This window comes from Neofelis nebulosa, chromosome 16, assembly GCF_028018385.1.
Source record: "Neofelis nebulosa isolate mNeoNeb1 chromosome 16, mNeoNeb1.pri, whole genome shotgun sequence".
NCBI classification, from domain to species: domain Eukaryota; kingdom Metazoa; phylum Chordata; class Mammalia; order Carnivora; family Felidae; genus Neofelis; species Neofelis nebulosa.
In genome coordinates this window covers 14,730,752-14,751,133 of record NC_080797.1, presented here as the reverse complement: position 1 = coordinate 14,751,133, position 20,382 = coordinate 14,730,752, and the positions used below count along the sequence as shown (strand labels likewise).

The window sequence follows — 20,382 nt, the reverse complement described above, 5'->3', positions numbered from 1 at the left end:
GGGACTGGACAGGAGAACTGGCCAGCGGAGCCGTGTTAAGAAACACAAGCGCCCGGGGGGACTCTAGGCCCTGGAGCCACGCACCCAGCCACACGGGGACACCGGGAGACGCCGCCGGCACCCTGCGTCCAGGGACCACCCCCTTCCCGACCCGGCCCCGACTTGCCCTCCTCGCCGTCCTGCCTCTGCTGGTGGATCTCCTTGTGCTGCTCCTCGATCACCGCCAGCAGCTTCTCCTGCTGGTCCAGCAGCCGCTTCTGCTGCACCTGCTGCTCCTTGATCACCTGCAGCAGGACGGCGTGGTCCAGCATCTCCGCCCGGCCAGCTTCTGCTGGGAGAACGCGCGGTGAGAGCCGGCCCCGCCACACGGGGGCTGTGCCGGCCGGAGGGGAGCGCGAGACGTGCGGCCACACCACCGGGTCGCCTGCGGGGGGGGGGGGGGCGGGGGGCGGGGAACACACCCCAGCACACCCTGCACCGGTGCCGGCTCACGTGGGCCTGTGGTTTAGCCACGCCCGGCGGGGTCCCAGCTGCTTTGATTGTCACTTGCTGGGAATAAAGGCTGAGAAAAGCCCCAGAGAAGGTTCTGGGCCACGATGGCAGTGATGGTGGCCTTCTGGGCTGGGTGATTTAAACTGCAGACTGTTCTACGAAAACAATACCAATTCTCTAAGAAAGCGTCTGCCAAGTTGAGAACTTCAGAAACAAACAGAATTTGGGGCTCCTGGGGGGGGGCTCAGTTAAGTGTCCGACATCAGCTCGGGTCATGATCTCACGGTTTGTGGGTTCAAACCCTGCATTGGGCTCTGTGCTGACAGCTCAGAGCCTGGAGCCTGTGTCAGACTCTGTGTCTCCCTCTCTCCCTGCCCCTCCCCCGCTTGTGCGCTGTGTCTGTCTCTCAAAAATAAAGATTAAAAAAAAAAAAAAAAAAGGCAAACAATTGCCTTCCCTTCCAGCAGGGACCAGACCCGCGACCTGATGGACCAGAGGCCGGCTGCTGGTGCACAGGGGTCCCGACGCTGCCCCTGCCTGCCGCTCGGGAGACGGGCTGCAGGCCGGCCCTAGAGGAGTGCCAGGCTGGAATGGGAGGAGGCCAGAGCAGCAGGTGCGTGTAAGAGGGCCCGCCGTGCTCTCTTTGTACCACCGACGCAGAACAAGGGCCCAGGAAGAGGCCTGGAGTCCGAGCGCCCGGCAGCCACCGGCGGGCACACGGGAGCTCGTGTCCGCTACAGATGCTTTGGCGCTGGGTCAGCTTTTCGCAGCGAGCAGCCGCAGCTTATGCAACTTCTACAACACGCGTGTCTCTACAGAGGAGGCCGTGGAAGATGATGTGAGCGGTTAGGGCCGGTCGGGGGGAAAGTTCGGAACGGAGAAGAACGTTCCGTGAGTGGTCACGCAAACATCCCGACCGGGCCCCACAGCCGGGCACGCGCGGAAGTGCTGGCCCGTCCTCCCCAATGGTGACCTGTGACGTGCTACAATAGCACGGGGTTGGCCTCCTCCCAGGGGCCGCGGTGGCCTTCCCCCAGAGGCCAATGAGGAGTATGCTGAGCCAGACCCTCAGGGAGGACAGGAGGACCAGGTGACACAGAAGGCAGGGCCAGGCAGAGGACAGGGCCCCTCAGCAGCCCCCGCTCCCCAGGCGCCCATCCGGACACCCTAAGGTCATGAAGACGCCTGCCCGAGCCACATTCCATAGACCGACGCGGGGCTCCACGCGCCCCATTTGCGTGAAGGAAGTACCCCGCGCCATCTCCACGGGGCTCTAGACCAGCCACCTGAGCCGTGGGCCTCGCTGTCGCCCTGGGTACCTGTGGCTCATGGCCACATCACGGTCAACGGTACAAGGACAGCCCCACGTGCTGCCCAAACCGCCCGTCCGCAGTGCTGGAGGAGGCAGGCCCCATCCTGCGCGGCCCCTTGGGGGACCGGACGGATGCTGGAAGAGGAGTGAGGTGACACCGTGTCACGTCCAGCCAGAAGCGACACACGGGGCAGATGTGAACCGGAGTGGTGGCGGGCCGTGCCCACAGGCAGAGCCCGGCCCCCGGGACCACGGGCACCGGCCTCGCGGACGCAATGCAACAGACACGCAGATTCACGCGGGGCCACGCACGCGGCAGGAGTCGCACATGGGCCCCGTCCTCAGGGGACGCCATAAGCCAAAGGCACTTACAGACAGCACCCGCTGCCCTCCAGGGCCGGGCCGCTTGTGACAAGCCATGAGTCGGGGCGCCAGGGGGACCCCAGCTACGGGGCTGGGGCCGAGCCCGGGGGACAGGCTACGTGTGTGGCCCCCGGGGTCTGGCTGTCACGGGCGGCCTGCCTGTGGCATCTCTGTCCCCTCCGCAAGCAGGCTTTCTATCAGGACGCGCTCCTCTGGATTCGTACCTGCTACTATCTTTTTGATTTCAGCTGTTCATCCCATTGAGAGGCGTACGGAAGAAAGGCAGAATAGGAAACTGTGAAAATTCTCTTTTCAGAAAGAAAAACAAATCAAAAGCATCAAACAGGTTTAGGCAATAGATTATAAGGACCGGAATCAACAAACACAGGGAGACTAAAACCAAAGACAAAGCAACACGTGTGAAATTCCTAAAGCACCCCCCAAACTCCAGGGCCTCTTGGTTCGGGCGTCTGGCTGTTCAGAGGTTCAGCAGACATTCCCAGGCTCAGTGCTTGGAGCTGGCTGACCCCACAAGACCCGCTGGGAAGCAGCTGGGGTGGGGGTGGGGGGAGGGGGGGAGGCGAGGCATGCGTACCAGGAGCTGCCCCCAGTGCTGCTCCAGCGAGATCCCCGCGCAGACCCCGGGAGCACAGGGAGAAACGTCCTCGCAGGGCTCACGGGGGCCACGCCTCAGACAAAGTCGGTGAGGCCAGGGCTGGGTTCTCACCGGGTGAGCACATGCACAGAGGGCCCCTGGTCACCAGGAGATTACGAGCCGGGAAGGCTGCCCCCACCCACGCTACAGAGGCAGTGTCCAACAGGGAGGGGCCGCTAGGAGGGGGTCACCCCCAAAGAGGCTCGAAGGTCGAAAGGGAGATGACCCGCTGGAGGAAAGCACGACAGACTCTTGTTTTGGGACAGGTGCCAGTCTTCACTGCAGGTGGCACAGATCTCCCCCCGAGCTAAGGGCAACAACAGCCCCCTGCCCAACTGGGTCATGGGGAAGACACATCCTGAAAATGAGGCGCGTCTGGGCGTTCAAACTCGCCTACGCCTGGCGGCGCTCGTCGCTACACACGTGTAGCTGCTTTCAAGGAGCTACAAATGGGAACGGAGAACCGTGTGACAGGGCGACAGATGTTCTCTTAAGGGGAGAAAGAGACGTAAAAACCGTGCCTAGGGAAGGGCCCGAGAGAAAGCTGCTGGTGGGAGGGGGTAGTTCGAGTCTCTCCTCAGGGGGACACCAGGAGGTACCGAGGTGGGGGATGGGCTGGGGACGCCTCGAAAGGACCCCCCAGGAGGACAGGCACCTGCGGCGGCGGCTCGTTCTCCGTCATCGCCGTGGGTCTGGCAGGGAGGGGCAGACGTCGCGGGGCCCCGGGGAGGATGCGGCAAGAAAGCGAAGGCCTTACCCTCCAGTTTGCTGCCGGCGTGGCCTCCGCCCTGGCCCGCGCCCTGGCCCTCCGCGTTCCGCTGTTCTCGCAGCTCTGCCTGCGGCCCAGGCTCGGGGGCCAGCTTCACCGGGAGGGGAACCTTCCCACCTGCACACACGAAGATTCTGGAGGTTTGCAAAGAGTTCAGAAGGAAGCGGCAGGCGGGTGGGGAGGGGGTGGGGGCAGAGGGCGGCAGAGGAGGGACAAGGAGGGGAGCTGCTTCCTAAAACCCCCCTCCACGTGGCCCCTCTGTCAGCAGGCTCATACCCAACCTGATGATTACCAGGGAAGTCATAAAAACATATTTAACAGGCTCACGGGCTCGTGGCAGGGAGCCAGCGTTAACCACCTTCACCAATTAACATGCGAGAACCGTCCCGGCCAGCACTCAGACGGCACTTAACAACGCGGTACCTGTCAAGCACTCCCCGCCCGTCCCCCGTGTGCGCCCACACACACAGGCACAGCGCGGCACCTGACATTTAGTGGTCCGGCAGACAACTGTGTGACAGATACCACGGTAGCTGTCAAGCCACCAGACTCCCAGGTTCCCCAACAGCTGCTGAAGGGGCCGCTACGCTCACTTACTGACATGCCGGTCTCGGGAGCCGAGCAAGAGAGTAGGGACTACGGTGACGACAATCAATCCCCACGGCCCCGCCCCAGCCCCCCTCCCCCCCAGCGGGGCCCACGGCACGGGAGCCTCTCGAGGGAGAGGAGTCTGCCGAGACAAGCCCACTGACACCCACCGGGCTGACTCTTCTCCGCCAGCTCGCCCGCCGCCCCTGCAGCCCGGCCTGGCAGCGGGATCCCGCCTGCTCGCTCCCCTGCGCCTGCCGCCGGGGCGTCCTGCCCCTCGGGGAGCACGGCCTGGGGCCCCGGATGCAGACCCCTGTCTCCTGGCCCCCGGTCCTCCTTCACAGGCTCAACGGCTGGCTGGCCATTTTCTTCTGGAACCTTCTGGGGCTCTCTGGGGAGACCACCTGCTGCCTCCAAGCCCTGGTCCTGTCTGGGTCTCTCTCTTTCTGAATCTGGCAGAGGTGGTGCCATCTGAGCCTTGCCGCCCACAGCCTTTTCATCCAGGTGCTTGGACGGACGCTCCTTCTCCTCTGCTTCTTCTTGGTCCTCCCCCTCGTCCACCACCACCTTGTCATGAGGGACGGGGGGCTCGTGGCGGTGGGCCTCGCCCATCGGGAGCACAGCGCCTGGAAGGAAACGGGTGTGTCGAGGAGCAGGCAGGGGAGGGTGGTCTCCATCCTGGGGGTGGGGGTGGGGGTGGGGAGTGAGTTCTAGTGCCCGACAGTGGCACATGGGCTGGCAAGCGCCACCTTTTACGGATCGGACTTGTGTCCAAGCGCCGATACTCCTCCTGGAAAACTACAAAAGGGGCCCGGCTGCTGCGGCCGGGGGAGGAACAGCCACCTGGATCAAAGAAGGAAGGAGGCCGAAAGGACCAGAACGGAGGCAGGCCCATCCCCGGCCCTGCCGGCGCGCGCCCCACCTTGGCCGGGGCGGTCCAGCTGCACCTCCTCCTGTTTGTTCTTGGCATCTTCCCTCTGGGGCACGTTCACAGGGCCCTTAATCTGGGCCTGCTCCATCTCCTCTTTGTTATTCGGCAGCTTCGGCTTGTCTCGGCCGTCCTCGGCCACGTCCACCATCGGGTTCTGGCCTGTAAGCACGCGCAGCTGATTGAGCAGGGTTTCCACATGGCCACACCGCCAATCGGCACGGGAACTGGGCGGTTTTCCCTAGATTGTAATCACATTTCCTGGCCCAATGGCAGAGCCTCGGCAGTTATCTTCCTCCTGCTCCATCGTTAGCAGCTAAGCACAGAAAGCCGTCATTTTTCACGTGTATTCATAACAAAAATAGGTCAAGATGCAACTTACACCTAACTGGGTACAGAAGAGCAACACTCCGCGTAACGCTGGCCGTCACCACCAGATGGCAGCACGAGCCCGCGCTTCACCGGCATCGGCCCAGGAACCACCACCCTGCCCTAACTCAAGCCCTTGCTGCAGGCCAGCACGGAAACGGGAGATGCTTAGGGAGGCCGATGTGCCATCTGTCAACGTCGTACTGCAGACGGTGAAAACTAGCGTCCAAGGAAGACGAGGGCAAGCAGCAGAGCCTGGGAAGCGGCACCCCGGCCCGGCCTGAGTGCCGCGGCCTGTCCCCACACAGCCGTCCTGAGCCACAGCTCACCTGCACAGCAACCGTGGGGCCCACACGCCGGGGCCAAAACGGAGCCTCTTAGGAAATGGTCTCCGCTGAAAACATTAGGCAAATGTGGCAGAAACTAAACACCCTGGGAAAAGAAACTTCAAAAAAACCCAAAAAACCCACCATGTCACCCTCTGCTCCCCAACTCGTCCTCTGCGGGCAGCAGTGCCGCTGGCCTGAGCAGGGTTGGGGGGAGGCGAGGCGGGGAGGCTGGGGTCACAGCAATCCTGTTCAGACGGGGCCCGGCCTCTCCCGAAGGAAATTACCCAGGCCGACCCAATGCGCCAGCCAGGGGAGGCACGCTCACACGACAACTTGGGATAGCGCCCTCACCGAACTGGGGCCCTGCCAGGTGGCGGGGGCGAGCCGGCAGGAAGCAGACTCCGAACTCTACAGTTTAACCAAGTGGCTGATAACAGTAAGCTTGTGAAGTCGCCTGGGCAGGTGAAAATGTTCTGGTCGCCGGCACACAATTAACCCCTTCCCGGGGCCCCATGCTCCAACAGGAACTGCCAATAAATCAAGGTGTCTGACCAGTGGATTACAAGAGCTAAGAAAAAAGGCCAGGAGAGGAAGGAAAAACACGGGAAAGCAGAGAAAACCGCCGTGCTAGCAGGGGACCAAGCGGCCTGTGCGTGGTCCTGTCTCAGCAGGGAACGAGGTGAGTCCGCCACGAGAGCAGGGAGGGCCTGGCGTGGTCTGGGCCGAGGGGAGCCCTGTGTGGGCACCCCGCCCCCAGCTGCTGGCCTGACCCCCGGCATCACTGTCCACAGCAACAACCAGTCCTTCCTCACCTAGAACGGGGCTCTTCGTAGGGCACAGCTTGCCAGCCACGCCTCCTGGCGCAGCAAACAAACCCTCGGAATCAGTGACTGAAAAGCAGCCCGTGCTCACCAGTCTGCTGGGGCCGCACACACAGGAAATGGCCCAGTGAGCAGAGAGGCACCTTGGCTTCTCCAGCGACCCCCGTCACTCAGCCTCAGGGATGTGGCCCCTGGTTACCAGCGACCACTGACGACCCAGGAAAATCCCGTGTCTGTGCCTCATGCTACCCGGGGCGGGGACGGGCTGGTTCTCAGGGGCCTTGTGCCACACTTAGAACTGCGCCGCCTGGTGGCAGGGACCCGCGCACCCTCCTGACTGTGCTGTGGGCTGGGAGCGCCCCAAGACGGGTCGACAGATGGTTACTCGTCAGACTTTCCTTTCCAGCGTCCAGCATAGGCATCGAGTCCGTGATTCTGGCTCAGTGAGCTGGACGCCAGGAGCTCCGGGAACTGTGCCCTGGGCTCTGTGTTTGGAATCGGGGATGCAGTCTGGGGGGGCACAGCCCCCAGAGCAGCCCTGCCCCCTGCCCCCTGCCCCCAGGAAGTCTGCACTTGAGGACCAGGGACTGGGGGTGCCTCCTTGTTGGCTCTCCCCTCCAGAACCCCGTTCTGAGTTGGGGTACACGCTGCTGATCACCGGCATCACGGGCCTCTCTCCGGGCACTCAGTGGTCAGGATGGAAGGCAATCACCTCAGACCATCAAGCACCAAAGTAACGGGACCTTTCCAATCACGCCCGAGTCCACAGACACAGGGTCCCTGTCAACTGGAGGGGAACCCCGATTCAGGACATGCACAGGGCCCCAGGACCACGTACTCATAAAGCAAGAGCAGCTGCCTGACGGTGCTTGAGGAAGCCGGGCCCCGCTTTTAGGGAACTTTCTGGTGACCGGTTTCCAGCGCTCCTTGGAAACACCTGCCTGGACGTTGCTGTGAGCGGCTTAGCAAGCGCGTCTGTCTGAACCGCACCGTCCTGGACTTGACCGCGTCGCGATGACGGCCTTCTCCCGCCTTCCCAAGGGTGCAAGAAACACCATGGGCCCGGTTCTCCCGGGAGAGCAGCTGGAGGGGGGGACTCCGAGGGCAGGTCCAGGTCGCTCAGGGCCGCACACCGGGGGCAGTGCCCTCCCTGCCCCACGGGTCCCCCCTGAACCCGGCACAGCGGGGCTGGCGGAGTTATCTCACTGCACACTGCCGTGTCCCGCCGCGGGCAGAAACCATGGGGGCAGCACAGCGGCCGGGACCCGGGAGAGCCGAGGTGGGGCCCCGCTGCCCCGGCTGAGAGAAGGCAGACGCGTGTGGAGCCACGTCCCCCTCACACGCACTGGCATCTGTCACAGAGTGCACGCGCTTTCGCGCCTATGTCAGGGGCGAGTCCTTGGGCAAGAGGGTGTGGGGCGAGGGGGCCCAGTGGCGAGCTGCCACTCGGGCCGGCGGTCACCCTCTGCCACCTGAGTCCACAGGCACGGCCACCGTGTGGCCAGCGCTCCGGCCCAACACCCGCAGGGCCCGTCCTGGCCCTTCTTGTTCCTCCCCCACAGAGCAGAAGCCAGCCGTGCCCCCGCAGGGCGCTGGCGGGGACAGTGTGGGCCATGGGGGCTCTGACACATGCACAGTGGGGATGCGGGGCGGGGAGGGAACGCTGGGAGGGGAAAGAGGAGAGGGGACGTGGCGCATTCAGAGGAGGGAGCCAAACAGGTTACAGAACCTGACCTGCCCAGCCAGACCCTCTAGGGTGCCATCAGATAGAGGAGATGATAAATGGCCTAATTAGCCTTTTTAACAGATAATTGCCTCACGGGAATCAGCAACCTCGTTCCTCCACACTCGCTGTTTGCCACACCTGCGCGTCCGGGGCTCTGCTCCCCAGGGGTGCCCGGCCATGGGTGCCGGTTACGTGCGTCCCCAGCAGGGCAGGACCGCCATCATCTGTCCCGGGGCCTGCTTGGGGCTCTAAGGAAAGCCAGCACCATTGTGGCCTCTCCAACATCAAAGAGACCAGTAAAACCCCACTCCGGCTGACGGGCAGAAGTCCGACAGGGCGTGCACACGGACGGGGCAGGCCCCGCGGTCCCAGCTCTGCTTCAACGAGGCAACCCATCAATTACGGGGGAGGCCGGGGCGAGAAAAACGGAGAACGCGCTAAAAACAAACGGCATGTGGTTCCAAGGGGGGCCATGTGTTTCGTTACAGCCTCGTGGAAGAAATGGAAACCAGATGTGCCCTCGGCGGGCTCCAGGTGAGCCAAGGGCCCACAGCCCGCCTCCATGACAGGGCGCAGCTGCTGACACAGGCCGTGGACTACGGCGGCCACGGGGACAGGCAGCCGGGTGCTGACGGATGCCGGAAAACCCACAGCCGGCTGAGATGGGGACACCGGTGCCCGAGTCCAGTTCTGCCAGGATCATCCCCAAAGCACCCAAGATGCCTGGCGGTGAGAGACCTGGCGGGCCGTCAGCGTGGCAGGTGCGGGCCACCCGCTTCCCTCTTCAAGTGGACTTTCCCCACGCAAAGTGCCCAACCCGTGCAACTCGGGGCGGGACGCTCAGGCAGCTTCTGACCACCCTGACTTGTTTCTCTGGCAAACGCCGCCATTCTCAGGGTCCTCTCCGCAGGGATCCCAGAAGGGGGATCTTCCCGCCGGCCCTCGCCACCCCAAGAAGGCAGGAGAGAGCAGAGCCGGCTCCTCTGAGCCCCAGGACGGACTGTTCCCCCGTAGGGGAGTCTGCGGGCTGCACTGACGCAGCCAGGGGCTCTCAAGGCCAGAGACAGACACGGCAACACATCCAAGGGCCGTGTGCCTTCAACTGCTGGCAATTCTCTCGCCAGCCCTTTGGGACCTTCTCTTTTATCAGTCACGGTAGGCGGGGAGACCGGGGCTCCCACCTAGGGCAGGCACTCCTTAGCTATAGGCGTCGACAGACACCTGAAACCCACGAGCAAACAGCCTCCCCTAGGGGGCCTCCTCCCGAGGGGTAAGCCTGGCAGGCAGCCTGGTGAATCTCAATCCAAGTGGGGGTCTCTTTGCAGGGGAGGGGAGTCAGACACGCACAGGCACACTGCTAGTGCGGATGCATACAACTGTCGCCAGAGCAGGAGCCCCCAGAGTGAACGCTACCACGGAAGCACAGCCCGCCGGTGCCCAAGCCTGACGCCGTGCAGGGCCACCGCTGGGGGTGAGGGCCCAGCACGGAGGAGGTCCTCCCCGCACGCCTCCCAGCTTTGCCCGGAAGGACCACAGGCTCAAAGAAACCTATTCTCTTCCAACCGACTCCGGACACAATGGACCCCCTTCTGTACCCTGGCAAGTCACGCTCAGAAACCACCCTGCACCCCATGGGCACGGCCACAGGTGCGGTGACAGAGCCACAGCCCAGCGGGCCTTCCGAGGCCGGCCCGTGGATGTAGCAGGCCGCGTGGGTCATCACCCATCGACGTCGGGGCGGAGGCGGGGGTGCCGAGAGCAATGCGGAACATCAAACAAAGCCAAGGGCATTGCTGACTTTGTCCAGGCAAGACCTGGCTCGAACCCTACAAACTCACAACAGAGCAAGCAAATGTGGCAACACCCGCTCATCTGCTTACCTGTGGGCGCACCGAATGGTGGGCAAGGAGATCTCAACCCTGCTGTCTGCTGCCCACCATCTGCCATCTGTCCCCTGGCAAGCAGGTGGCCGTACCCTGCCCTGGAGGCCCCCTGCCCCACTTACCACCCCAACAGGACAGGGGCAGGTGAGACAACCTGGAAAGCGCCTTCTGCACACCACGACCCTGAGGTGATGCCGCCAGGGTGCCCCGAGGAGGCTGCGGGGCCGTGTGTGCCCCTGGGAGCCGCGCCCCTGGGAGCTGCATACCTGGGAGCCGGGCTGCCTCTGCCTTTATGATGCCCTCGGCCTCTTCCAGCCGGCCGGCCGGGGCTTCCTCGGCCAAGTCCACAGGGGCCTCCTCGCTCACGGACAGGGTAGTGTGTGTGCTGACCACCAGGATGCCCAGGCCAACCCAGAGCACCACCTGGACGAGACAAAGACCCAAGAGCAAAAGGGGTCAGGCAGTTCCTGCGGCCCTGTCCTGCGCAGGGGAGGAGGGGGCGAGTGGGCACAGCACACAGCAAGAGGGGCTGGGGAGCACAGGGCACACGGGCCATGGTCCTGCCAGCCTGCCGGCCACTCACGCCGGCCGCTGGGAGACGGTGGTTCCTAACTGGTGAACGCGACCGAATCGTCGGCGAAACCGGCTTGAGCCATGTTGGCGGTGGGGGGAGGGCGGGCTGGGGGCCTCGTGAGGGCAGCTTGAGGGCGGCCTGCAGACAGCCGACCCCCAAGCCAGACCCGTGCACCTGTGGCTGCAGAGGTGAGGCCCCGTCACCGACTCGAAGGGGGCGCCTGCGCCTCCCACCCCTCACCCAACGACTTGCGGAGGGCCCAGGCCCCTGAGGGCCTGGCTCCGCACAGCCCGGGTGCGATCGTCCGCCTCCAGCATCACCCACCGAGCTGGACGAGCCCAGGGCCGCTGGCACAGACGGAGAGAAAGCCATGGAGGCGGCGGCTCCGCGACCTCTTCAGAGGAGGGTGCCATCGGGGCCGCCCAGGTTGCGGTGCTGGAGGCGCTGCTGACGGCCGGGGGGGGCCTCGTCCCCGACCCCGTCCCTCCCGTGAAGGAGCCGCGGCTCATCACAGGCGCTGCCCTCAGTAATTCAGTACGACAAACCCCACATTCTGTGAGGCCGTCTCCTCCTGCAGCTGTTTTCAGACGCGCACACGTCGGACCAACGCTGCGGTATTTGTGCCGCCACAGCAGTGGATGCTGCTATTTCTGCCCTGCCTGCGCCCGGCCCACCAGGCTCTCCCCGGGGAGCAGGAACTCTGGTCCTGCAGAGTCCGCTGGGGAGGAGCCCGCGGGGCGACCTGCCCCAGGAGCCAGGGAGAGCCTGCCACTCACCTGCACGCACTCTGAGCCAGGACTCAATACCTTTTTCTGAAGGGCACGTCCGTCGACTCTAAAATGTATCCGTTCAGAATAACCAGTGAGCCTTTCTGGGTCCGACACGGCTGGAGAAGGGGCGGTCCCAGGAGGAAAGGCCCCACTCACCAGGGTGGGCGAGAGCGACGGGAGAGCCTCCAGGACAGGTCCACCTCTGCCCCGCCGCTCCAAATACCCCGCTGGTTCGGCGCTCACACAGGCCAAGTGCAGGCCATGCTTCCGAGGTCGGCTGTGGCTCGGGGGGGGGCCTATGGATTCCCAGAGCCCCCCAGAAGCGACCCCCCCACCCACCTGCCGCAGTCAAGTGCAGTGGGGCTACTCGAGGTACGTGCAAGGTCTGGGAGGCAGGAGAAGCCATCTGCAGACTGGGGTCAAGAGGGCCTGACCGTGACCTCGCCCCCCACCGCCAAGTATGCTCATACCCTGCTTGAGTATGCTCAGCTTTAGCACACGACATCTTTCCGGGAAGGTAAGATTCGTGGAGCAAAGGGGGTGTCCAGAGACGACCAAAGTCATGTCCCCCGTGACTTTGAAGGACTTACTGTAACACTCTGCTTTCTAGGCTTAAAAGAAAAATACCCCACACAAAATAAAAAACATGGGTGCCTGGGTGGCTCAGTCGATTAAGTTTCCCACTTCGGCTCGGGTCATGATCTTACAGTTCGGCTCGTGAGTTCAGGCCTCCCGTCGGGCTCTGTGCCGACAGCTCGGAGCCTGGAGCCTGCTTCGGATTCTAGGTCTCCGTCTCTCTCTTCCCTTCCCCCATTCGCACTCTCTCTCTCTCAAAAATAAATAAGCATTAAAAAAAATTTTTTTAGGGGGGCACCTGGGTGGCTCAGCATCCAGCTCTCGGTTTCGGCTCAGGTCATGATCTCATGGTTTCGTGAGTTCGAGCCCCACCTCGGGCTCTGCGCTGATGGTGCAGAGCCTGCTTGGGATTCTCTCTCTCCCTCTCTCTCCCTCCCTCCCCTGCTCACTCTGTCTCTCTCAAGATGAATAAATTAAAAAACTTAAAAAAAATTAAAAAAAAATTTTTTTTGAAAAGATAAAAACCAAAACCAAAAACATAAAAATAAAAATAAAAAACGTCAACTCCACCAGTACCGGGAGACAGCCGAGCTTCCCAAAGAAGACTGACAGGCGACAACTTAAGGTTGCTTTATAAAGGAGGGCCTGCATGGGACCAAGAGGTTCCAGAGAACAAGCTCAGCTCCACTGGGTCCCAAGCAGACGCCTGCCCCGGCCACCAGCCTGGACGTCCCAAGTCCCCCCCCCCCCCCCCCCCCCCCCCCCCGTAGGACATGGCCCAAAGCTCCACCCACGCTCCCCACCCAGCGGCAGTCACCGAGACCCCGCCCATCTCCTGACACACCTGGTTTGCACGCCAGCCCTGGGCCCTGCGGGGCACTCGCCAGCCGACCACTGTCCCCAGCGTGAGCAGCCCGCGGGACCGGCCAGAGGCTCTGTGAGGAGCCACACATCTCAGCTCTCCACCCTCACCTTTCCTCTGGAGAAACACCACAGGCCCACAGAAGCCCCGGGGCAGGGAAGTCAGAGCCGCTCCCGCTTCGGGGAAGCCGCGAGATTAATGGCACACGGGTGCCAGTGAGGACACTGGGGGACCACACCGGACACCAGGCAAGTTTTGGTCCACAGGGTGATGGCTCACGTGGTGACCAGACTGCCATCTGTGAGCAGGAACGTTAGAGGCAAGAGTCAGCCGGAGCCAAGGAAGGAGCAGGAACACGGCCACATGACGGTGCCGGGCGCCCCAGGTGGGCCGGGCACTGGGAAAGGGCACAGGTGCCGCCCAAGTCCCCCGAGACAGCCATGACAAGTACGTGCTGACCACAGGCCCACGAGCACAGCCTGGAGCTAGCTCTACGAGGCCCAGGGCTCCCGGGGCCTTTGGAGGCTGGATACGGAATGTGCAAACAGGAATGATGGCGGTGCTCTAAAGTCCCGGATAAGGGGCCCTGCTCCTGGAGTAAGGAGCCGAGCTCTGTGCCATCCGGGCCAGGAGCAGAGAGACAGGGAGCAGCGGTGTAGGGGCGCACAGCCTAAGATGGGAGTAGGGAGTTCCAGTCCCTGGAGCTCAGCCTCAGCCCGGAAGCCCCAAGCCCAGCCCCTTCCGGGTCTAGCCCTGTGTGCGTCCAACAGGATAAGGCTCACAAGTGTGCCCAGTGGGCCAGCCTTCTGACTTCACAGTCCCCCTGCCGGGCCACCAGGAGGAGACAGACACAATACATTCTGAGGGCTTGGGGCGCCTGGGTGGCTCAGTTGGTTAAGCGTCTGACTTCAGCTCAGGTCTGATCTCACTGTTTGTGAGTTAGAGCCCCGCATCCGGCTCTGTGCTGACAGCTCAGAGACTGGAGCCTGCTTTGGATTCTGTGCCTCCCTCTCTCTCTCTGCCCCTCCCCCACTCGCACTCTGTCTCTCCCTTTCAAAAATAAACAAACATTAAAGAAAAATTAAAAAAAAAAAAAAAAAAGACATTCTGAGGGCTTGGCCCAGGCTTGGCAACACCAGGGGCTTGGCCTGGGGGCCACACGTGACATGATGTCCCGGAGTACCCCTCAAGCGGTGACCTGTAACCTCCAGATCTGCTGAGGTCCCGGACTCAGAGAGAAAGGCACCCAGGGGCACGGAAAAGGTTCCCTTTTGCTTCGCACACGGAAGCCTATGTGAACAACACACAGGCTCAAATTCTGCACCCCAAGGATGAACACACACCTGGAGACGGGCTCGGGCCAGCCTGCGGCCACGCGCCCTGGTTCTGGTCTCCGGGTCAGCACGGCCAGTGTCTGACGGGCACTCCGGCCCCAGCCCACAGATCCCAGCCGGAGGGTCTCCGGTGTCGGGCTCCGGTCGAGGTCAGCAGGCAACGTGGGGTGACTCACTGGAATCCAAGACTCGGTGTGCATTGACTCACTCGCGCCCTTCCAGGAGCACAGAGCCAACCTTCCGGCCCTGCCTGGGTCAGCTGCTGCCCGCTGGGCGCCCGGAGAATGGCTGCACCGGTGAGCTGCACAGGCCATGCCCTGGGCGCCCGCAGAACCTCTGCTCTCTTCCGGGGGCCCCTCCCATGGCTCCTGAGCCCCCTGCTGGCTTCTAGGACGCAGCGCGCCAATTCCAGAACCCTCCACCTAGGTCAGGACCGGACAGACGCTCTAATGTAGTCTCTGATTCTCAAGATAAAGAATGAATGCACTATGGCAGATAATGTTCCTTTTCGATTCACTAAGGGCTCATGGTGTTTGCACAGTCCTTGCTCCTCCTTCCAGAATGTTTCTCAGGACACTCCTTCTTTTGGGACTTTCTGCAGCCCTGCCCCGACACACCCATCACCCACGCACCCCCAGTCCAGCTCCTGTCTAGGCCGGTGTCCAGGGACAAGCACTGTTGTGTCAAGGAGCACTCAGGTGGGCTGGGGAGAGCAGACCCTGGGCCCGATGCCCAGTCTGTGCCTTTGACAGGAGCAGCACCTGGAGCTCCTGGGACAGAAAGGAGACGGGAGCCAAGCAGGTGCCCCCAGGGCCCCAGGTCTATGCGCACCGACCTCCAGCCACATTTCCAAGTGTGTCCCTTGGGAGATGTTTTCCTCAACATGTGAAAGCTACATGTTCGGAAACAAAACGCAAACAAAAGGCAGCAGCAGGTGAAAGGTATGCCACGGTCAGATGGTCCACTCCAGAACTGACTTGTGATACAACTCACCAGGGCGCTAAGTCAGAGGGAGAAACTTAACCACCTTCTCCACAAATGGTTAATACAATTCAGTGTGCTCTCTAGATTTAAAAAACCATACCCTCCCCTACTTGCTGGCTCTCTCTCTCTCTCTCTCTCTCAAAAATAAATAAACATTAAAAAAAAATTTATCATGATCTCACAGTTCGTGGGTTCAAGCAGCACATCAGGGTCTGTGCTGACAGCCCAGAGCCTGGAGCCTGCTTGGCATTCTGTCTCCCTCTCTCTGTGCCCCTCCCCTACTTGCTCTCTCTTTCTCTCTCAAAAATAACTAAATATATAGATGTTAAAAAAATTTAAAAAACACAGTAAAGCAGGCACAGAGAGGGGCTTCTCTGCCACGATTCCGTGTGTGTTTATGTAGGTGTATGTGCAGAGGTGTGTGAACGTATGGAATTCTCCATGCGCGAAGCCATAGCCAGCACCAGGCTCACCGGTTAAAGACCAGGAGCTGTCCCCGCTGAGGGAGGAGGCCCCTCCCACTGCCAGCCCCTCCCACTGCCACTCCTCCCACTGCCAGCCCCGCCCACTGCCAGCACCACGGCCAGAGGGGCAGGACACGCACACGAGGAAAGAGAAGTCGTAACCCCTGGAAAGGAGGAGGTGAGATTATCAGAGACCCTGTACGGTGGGTAAAGAGCTGACATGTGAAGGAGACAGGCCCCTACACACAAGCAGGGAGAAGAGCTTTTGCAGAAAAGGAGATCCGGGTGGCGCAGACGCACGGGACAGCCTGGGAGAGGCGGACAGGACACCACACCCTGGGACGCCCAGGAAGGCTGCTCCGTACACACTGCAGATCAGCTAGAGCGGAAAGATGGCACTTTCCAAATTAACCTACAGTTTCAGTGAATTCCAACTCGACCAAAAACCAAAAAGCTGGATTTAGTTTTGTTAAGAGTCAGATCGGCTAATTCGAACATTCATATGGAAAATGCACAGGCGAGCACATCCAGAATAAGAGTGAGGACAAGAGATCAGAATTAAAACGTTTCCAGGGCAGGGTGCCTAGCTGGCTCAGTCAGGAGGCCACGGGGGTGGGCATGTGACTCTTGATCTCAGGGTGGTTGAGTTCAAGCCCCACACTGGGTGTAGGATTACTAAAAATAAATACGCCTTAAAAAAAATAGTTGGATCCAAATTTTAAAAAAAGTCTCCAGAACGATGCGTCACAGTGCAGGGGCCCCTGTGCTACCACGGGCCATGGCAGCGAGCAGCGTGGATGGCTGCACGACAGGACAGGCCAGAGATACTTTTTTTTTGTTTTTTAAATTTTTTTAATGTTTATTTATTTTTGAGAGATAGAGAGAGTGAGCGTGCACATGAGAGGCGGAAGGGCAGAAAGAGGAGGAGACACAGAATCCGAAGCAGGCTCCAGGCTCTGAGCTGTCAGCACAGAGCCCGACGTGGGGCTCAAACTCACAGACCGTGAGATCATGACCTGAGCCGAAGTGGGAGGCTTAACTGACTGAGCCACACAGGCACCCCCACCAGCGGTACCTTTGAATGCAAGTCCCACGTGAGGCCCATGCACACGCAAGCATCTATACACGTGGGAGCAGTAACACGGCACGTCAGGGACAGAGCGACAGCTAATGAGTCGGCTTTGCTTCTTACCCCAAAATAAGACACAGATGATCAAAGATTCAAAGGGGAAAAAAACGAAGTCATGACAGTACGAGAACCGAGGAAAAGAATTTTTAAAAATCATACTGAGAGGTGGGCCTTTCTAACAATGACTTTTTTCCCTGATAAGAGTCTGAGGGACTAAAACTCTGGGACTTGATGAAGGAAAAAACGTGTGCAATCTGGCAGTCATGGGCTAGTTAATTCCCAGAACTCACTAAAATCACCGAGTTGAAGATAGCAGCAGACAACCTGGGCCACTGAGACTGCCTGTGAGGATGGAGGCCAGCACAGAGGCCCCGGCTCCTCCCGACCCGTGGCACTGAGCACCAGGCAAGAGAGCAGCAGCCTGGAGCTGGCACAACATGCAAGGCGGGCACCAGGGGCTAAGGGTGTGGGCGCTCCAGCATCCAGAACTCAAGCGCCACCATCCTTGGAGATGGGCACCCATACCCCGTGTGCAGTTCTCCCCAAGGCACATGCCAGCTACCAGCTACGCAGAGAGGCGCAAGGAGCACCTGCCAAGAAAATCAAAGCTAAGCGGAGAATTTAGCAGTGTGAGGGCGATGGCGTTGAGCTGAGACCCTGGAAGGGCTGTGCCCTAGTAGTGAGGCAAACCACAAACAGACTCACCTCAACTGAATACGGGCCTCCTGCCCATCCTCTGTCTGCTGGAAGGCAGCATCTTTCAGAATCTCTACCAGTTCTCAAACAGAAACTACCAAGCACACCAGAAGACAGGACCAAGTGACAGAAAACCAAGAGGCTGCAAAGGATCAATATAAATAACACTGACAACTTAAAACAGTAATGGTATCTTGTGATGTTTAAAATGTATATGTAATTAAAATACACATAAAAAAAGAAGTTTTAAAACTAAAATACACAAAAACAACAGCACCAAAGGCTAAAGGAAGGTAAACCGAGGCAAAATATCATGGGATACTTGTCTTATCCGGGAAATGGTAAAAATAATTTATAGCCAACTCTAAGATCCATATTAAACTGCCTTGTATAACCATTAGAACAGAGATGTGCAACTCCAGCTAAGAGAAAAATAAAAAGGTGAATACTTAAGGGGCACCTGGGTGGCTCCGTCGGTTAATTGTCCGACTTTGGCTCAGGTCATGATCTCGTGGTTCAGGGGTTCGGCCCCGCATCGGGCTCTGTGCTGACAGCTCAGAGCCTGGAGCCTGCTCTGGATTCTGTGTTTCCCTCTCTCTCTGCCCCTCCCTGCTCACACTCCATCTCTCTCTCAAAAAAATAAACATTAAAAAATTAAAAAAAAAAAAAAAGACGAATACTTAAAATGCCTGACTTATCCAAAAGTCAGCAAGAAAGAAACAAACAAAAAAAGAACAGATAGGACAAATAAAAAACAAAGAGTAAGATGGAAGTTTTAATCCCCCCAAATCAGTAATTATATTCCCTATAAAAAAATCTTGGGGTGGCGCCCGGGTGGCTCAGTCGGTTGAGCGTCCGACTTTGGCTTGGGTCGCGATCTCGCAGTTTGTGAGTTCGAGCCCCGCGTCGGGCTCCGTGCTGACGGCTCGGAGCCTGGAGCCTGCTTCAGATTCTGTGTCTCCCTCTCTCTCTCTGCCCCTCCCCCACTTGTGCTCTGTCTCTCTCTGTCTCTAAAAAAAAAAAAAAATGAATAAGTGTAAAAATCTTGGGGCGCCTGGGTGGCGCAGTCGGTTGAGCGTCCAACTTCAGCCAGGTCACGATCTCGCGGTCCGTGAGTTCGAGCCCCGCGTCAGGCTCTGGGCTGATGGCTCGGAGCCTGGAGCCTGTTTCCGATTCTGTGTCTCCCTCTCTCTCTGCCCCTCCCCCGTTCATGCTCTGTCTCTCTCTGTCCCAAAAATAAATAAAAAACATTGAAAAAAAAAAAAAAAATCTTGGGGTGCCTGAGTAGTGGTTAAGCATCCGACTTTGGCTCAGGTCATGATCTCATGGTTTGTAGGTTTGAGCCCTGCCTCAGGCTCTGTGCTGACAGCTTGGAGCCTGGCACCTGCTTCAGATTCTGTGTCTCCCTTCCTCTCTGCCCCTCCCCTGCTCATACTCTGTCTCTCTCTGTCTCTCAAAGATAAATAAATGTTAAAAAAAAAAAAATCTTACTCTTTTTTTTTTTTTTTAACCTTAAATACTCTTATTAACAAACTGGATAAAAACAAAACACTACAAAAGCCAACTACATGCTGTTATCTAAGACATACCACAGATATAAAAAGCATAGAGAGATCAAAAAAGGATAGAAAACTATACTGTGTAAATATTAATCCAAAGCAAAGTCAAGTTAGTCACGCTATATCAGACAAGACCAACTTTAAGGACAGAAGCAGTCCCAAAGATAAAAAGAGACGTTTCACAGGAAAAAGGGTTAGTTGGGTTTAAAAAAAAAAAAAAAAAGTTAAATGTTTGTTTATTTTTGAGAGCACAAACAGGGGAGGGGCAGAGACAGAGCGGGGACGGAGGATCCCAAGCGGGCTCTGCACTGACAGCAGAGAGCCCAATGCGGGGCTCGAACTCATGAACCTCGAGATCATGACCTGAGCTGAAGCTGGTTGCTCAACTGACTGAGCCACCCAGGCGCCCCAAAAACGGTTAGTTTTAACAAGAAACAACCAGCCTAAAACGATATGCTCCTAATAACATAGCTTCAAGATAAAGAGCAAAGACTGATACACCTAAAAGGAGAAATAAACAAACCTACAATTACGGCCTGACTTGTCCTGTCTTTCCCCTGATACACGAGGTCAAAAAACGAGCAAGACCACGTAAGATCTGAAAATCGCAGTCAGTAAACGGTCTAACCACCCACAGGCCCTGAGCATCCACTGGAGAAGACCACGTGCTGGGACACAAAACAGGCCTCAGAAATGTCAAAGCGCTGAAATTCAAGTTCTTCAGCGTATGTTCTCCAACCACAAGGGGATCGTGCTTGAAAACAGTAGTACAAAAGGTTACCAGGAACCCCAAAGGTCTGGAAATCTAAAGAGAAACCATGGGCAAAGAAGACAGAATGAAAATGAGGAAACGCTGTGCCGTGAAGGGCAGTAGCGGTTCTTGTGTCTATGGTTTGCTGCAACCCCATCGAAACCCAACACGGCTGTGTGGAGGGGGCTGAAAACTGACACAGAGACAGCGGGGACCCCCTTGCAGAAGAACGAAGGAAGGAGCTCCCGCTGCCTGACGTGCAGACTCACTGTAAAGCCCCCGCACTCGGAGCAGGGCCACGCCAGCACCAGGACAGCCGGACAGACCAGCCCCAGAGGCGTCCCCAGCAGTCCCCTGAGGGCACAGGTGACCGGTGATAGCAGGGCCACCTCAGTGGCGGGGACAGAGGGTGCAATCAGCTAGAAGCCCTCACCCTACCTCCCCATCC

General features: G+C 59.2%; 1 protein-coding gene across 5 annotated transcripts in view; it reads right to left on the bottom strand.

Annotated features, from left to right (window-relative positions):
* SLC38A10 (solute carrier family 38 member 10) overlaps nt 1-20,382 on the bottom strand; it is a 47,281-nt gene that overhangs the window by 2,204 nt on the left and 24,695 nt on the right. For 3 of the 5 annotated variants that reach the window (XM_058703937.1, XM_058703938.1, XM_058703940.1), the window contains 6 exons: nt 10,502-10,658; nt 5,102-5,269; nt 4,350-4,805; nt 3,580-3,708; nt 2,392-2,415; nt 167-328 (listed from right to left, as the gene is read on the bottom strand). In XM_058703937.1, the coding sequence (XP_058559920.1) occupies nt 167-328; nt 2,392-2,415; nt 3,580-3,708; nt 4,350-4,805; nt 5,102-5,269; nt 10,502-10,658 (1,096 nt within the window). The remainder of the gene's footprint in view (nt 1-166; nt 329-2,391; nt 2,416-3,579; nt 3,709-4,349; nt 4,806-5,101; nt 5,270-10,501; nt 10,659-20,382) is intronic. The other 2 variants (XM_058703941.1, XM_058703939.1) reach the window with 2 other exon arrangements.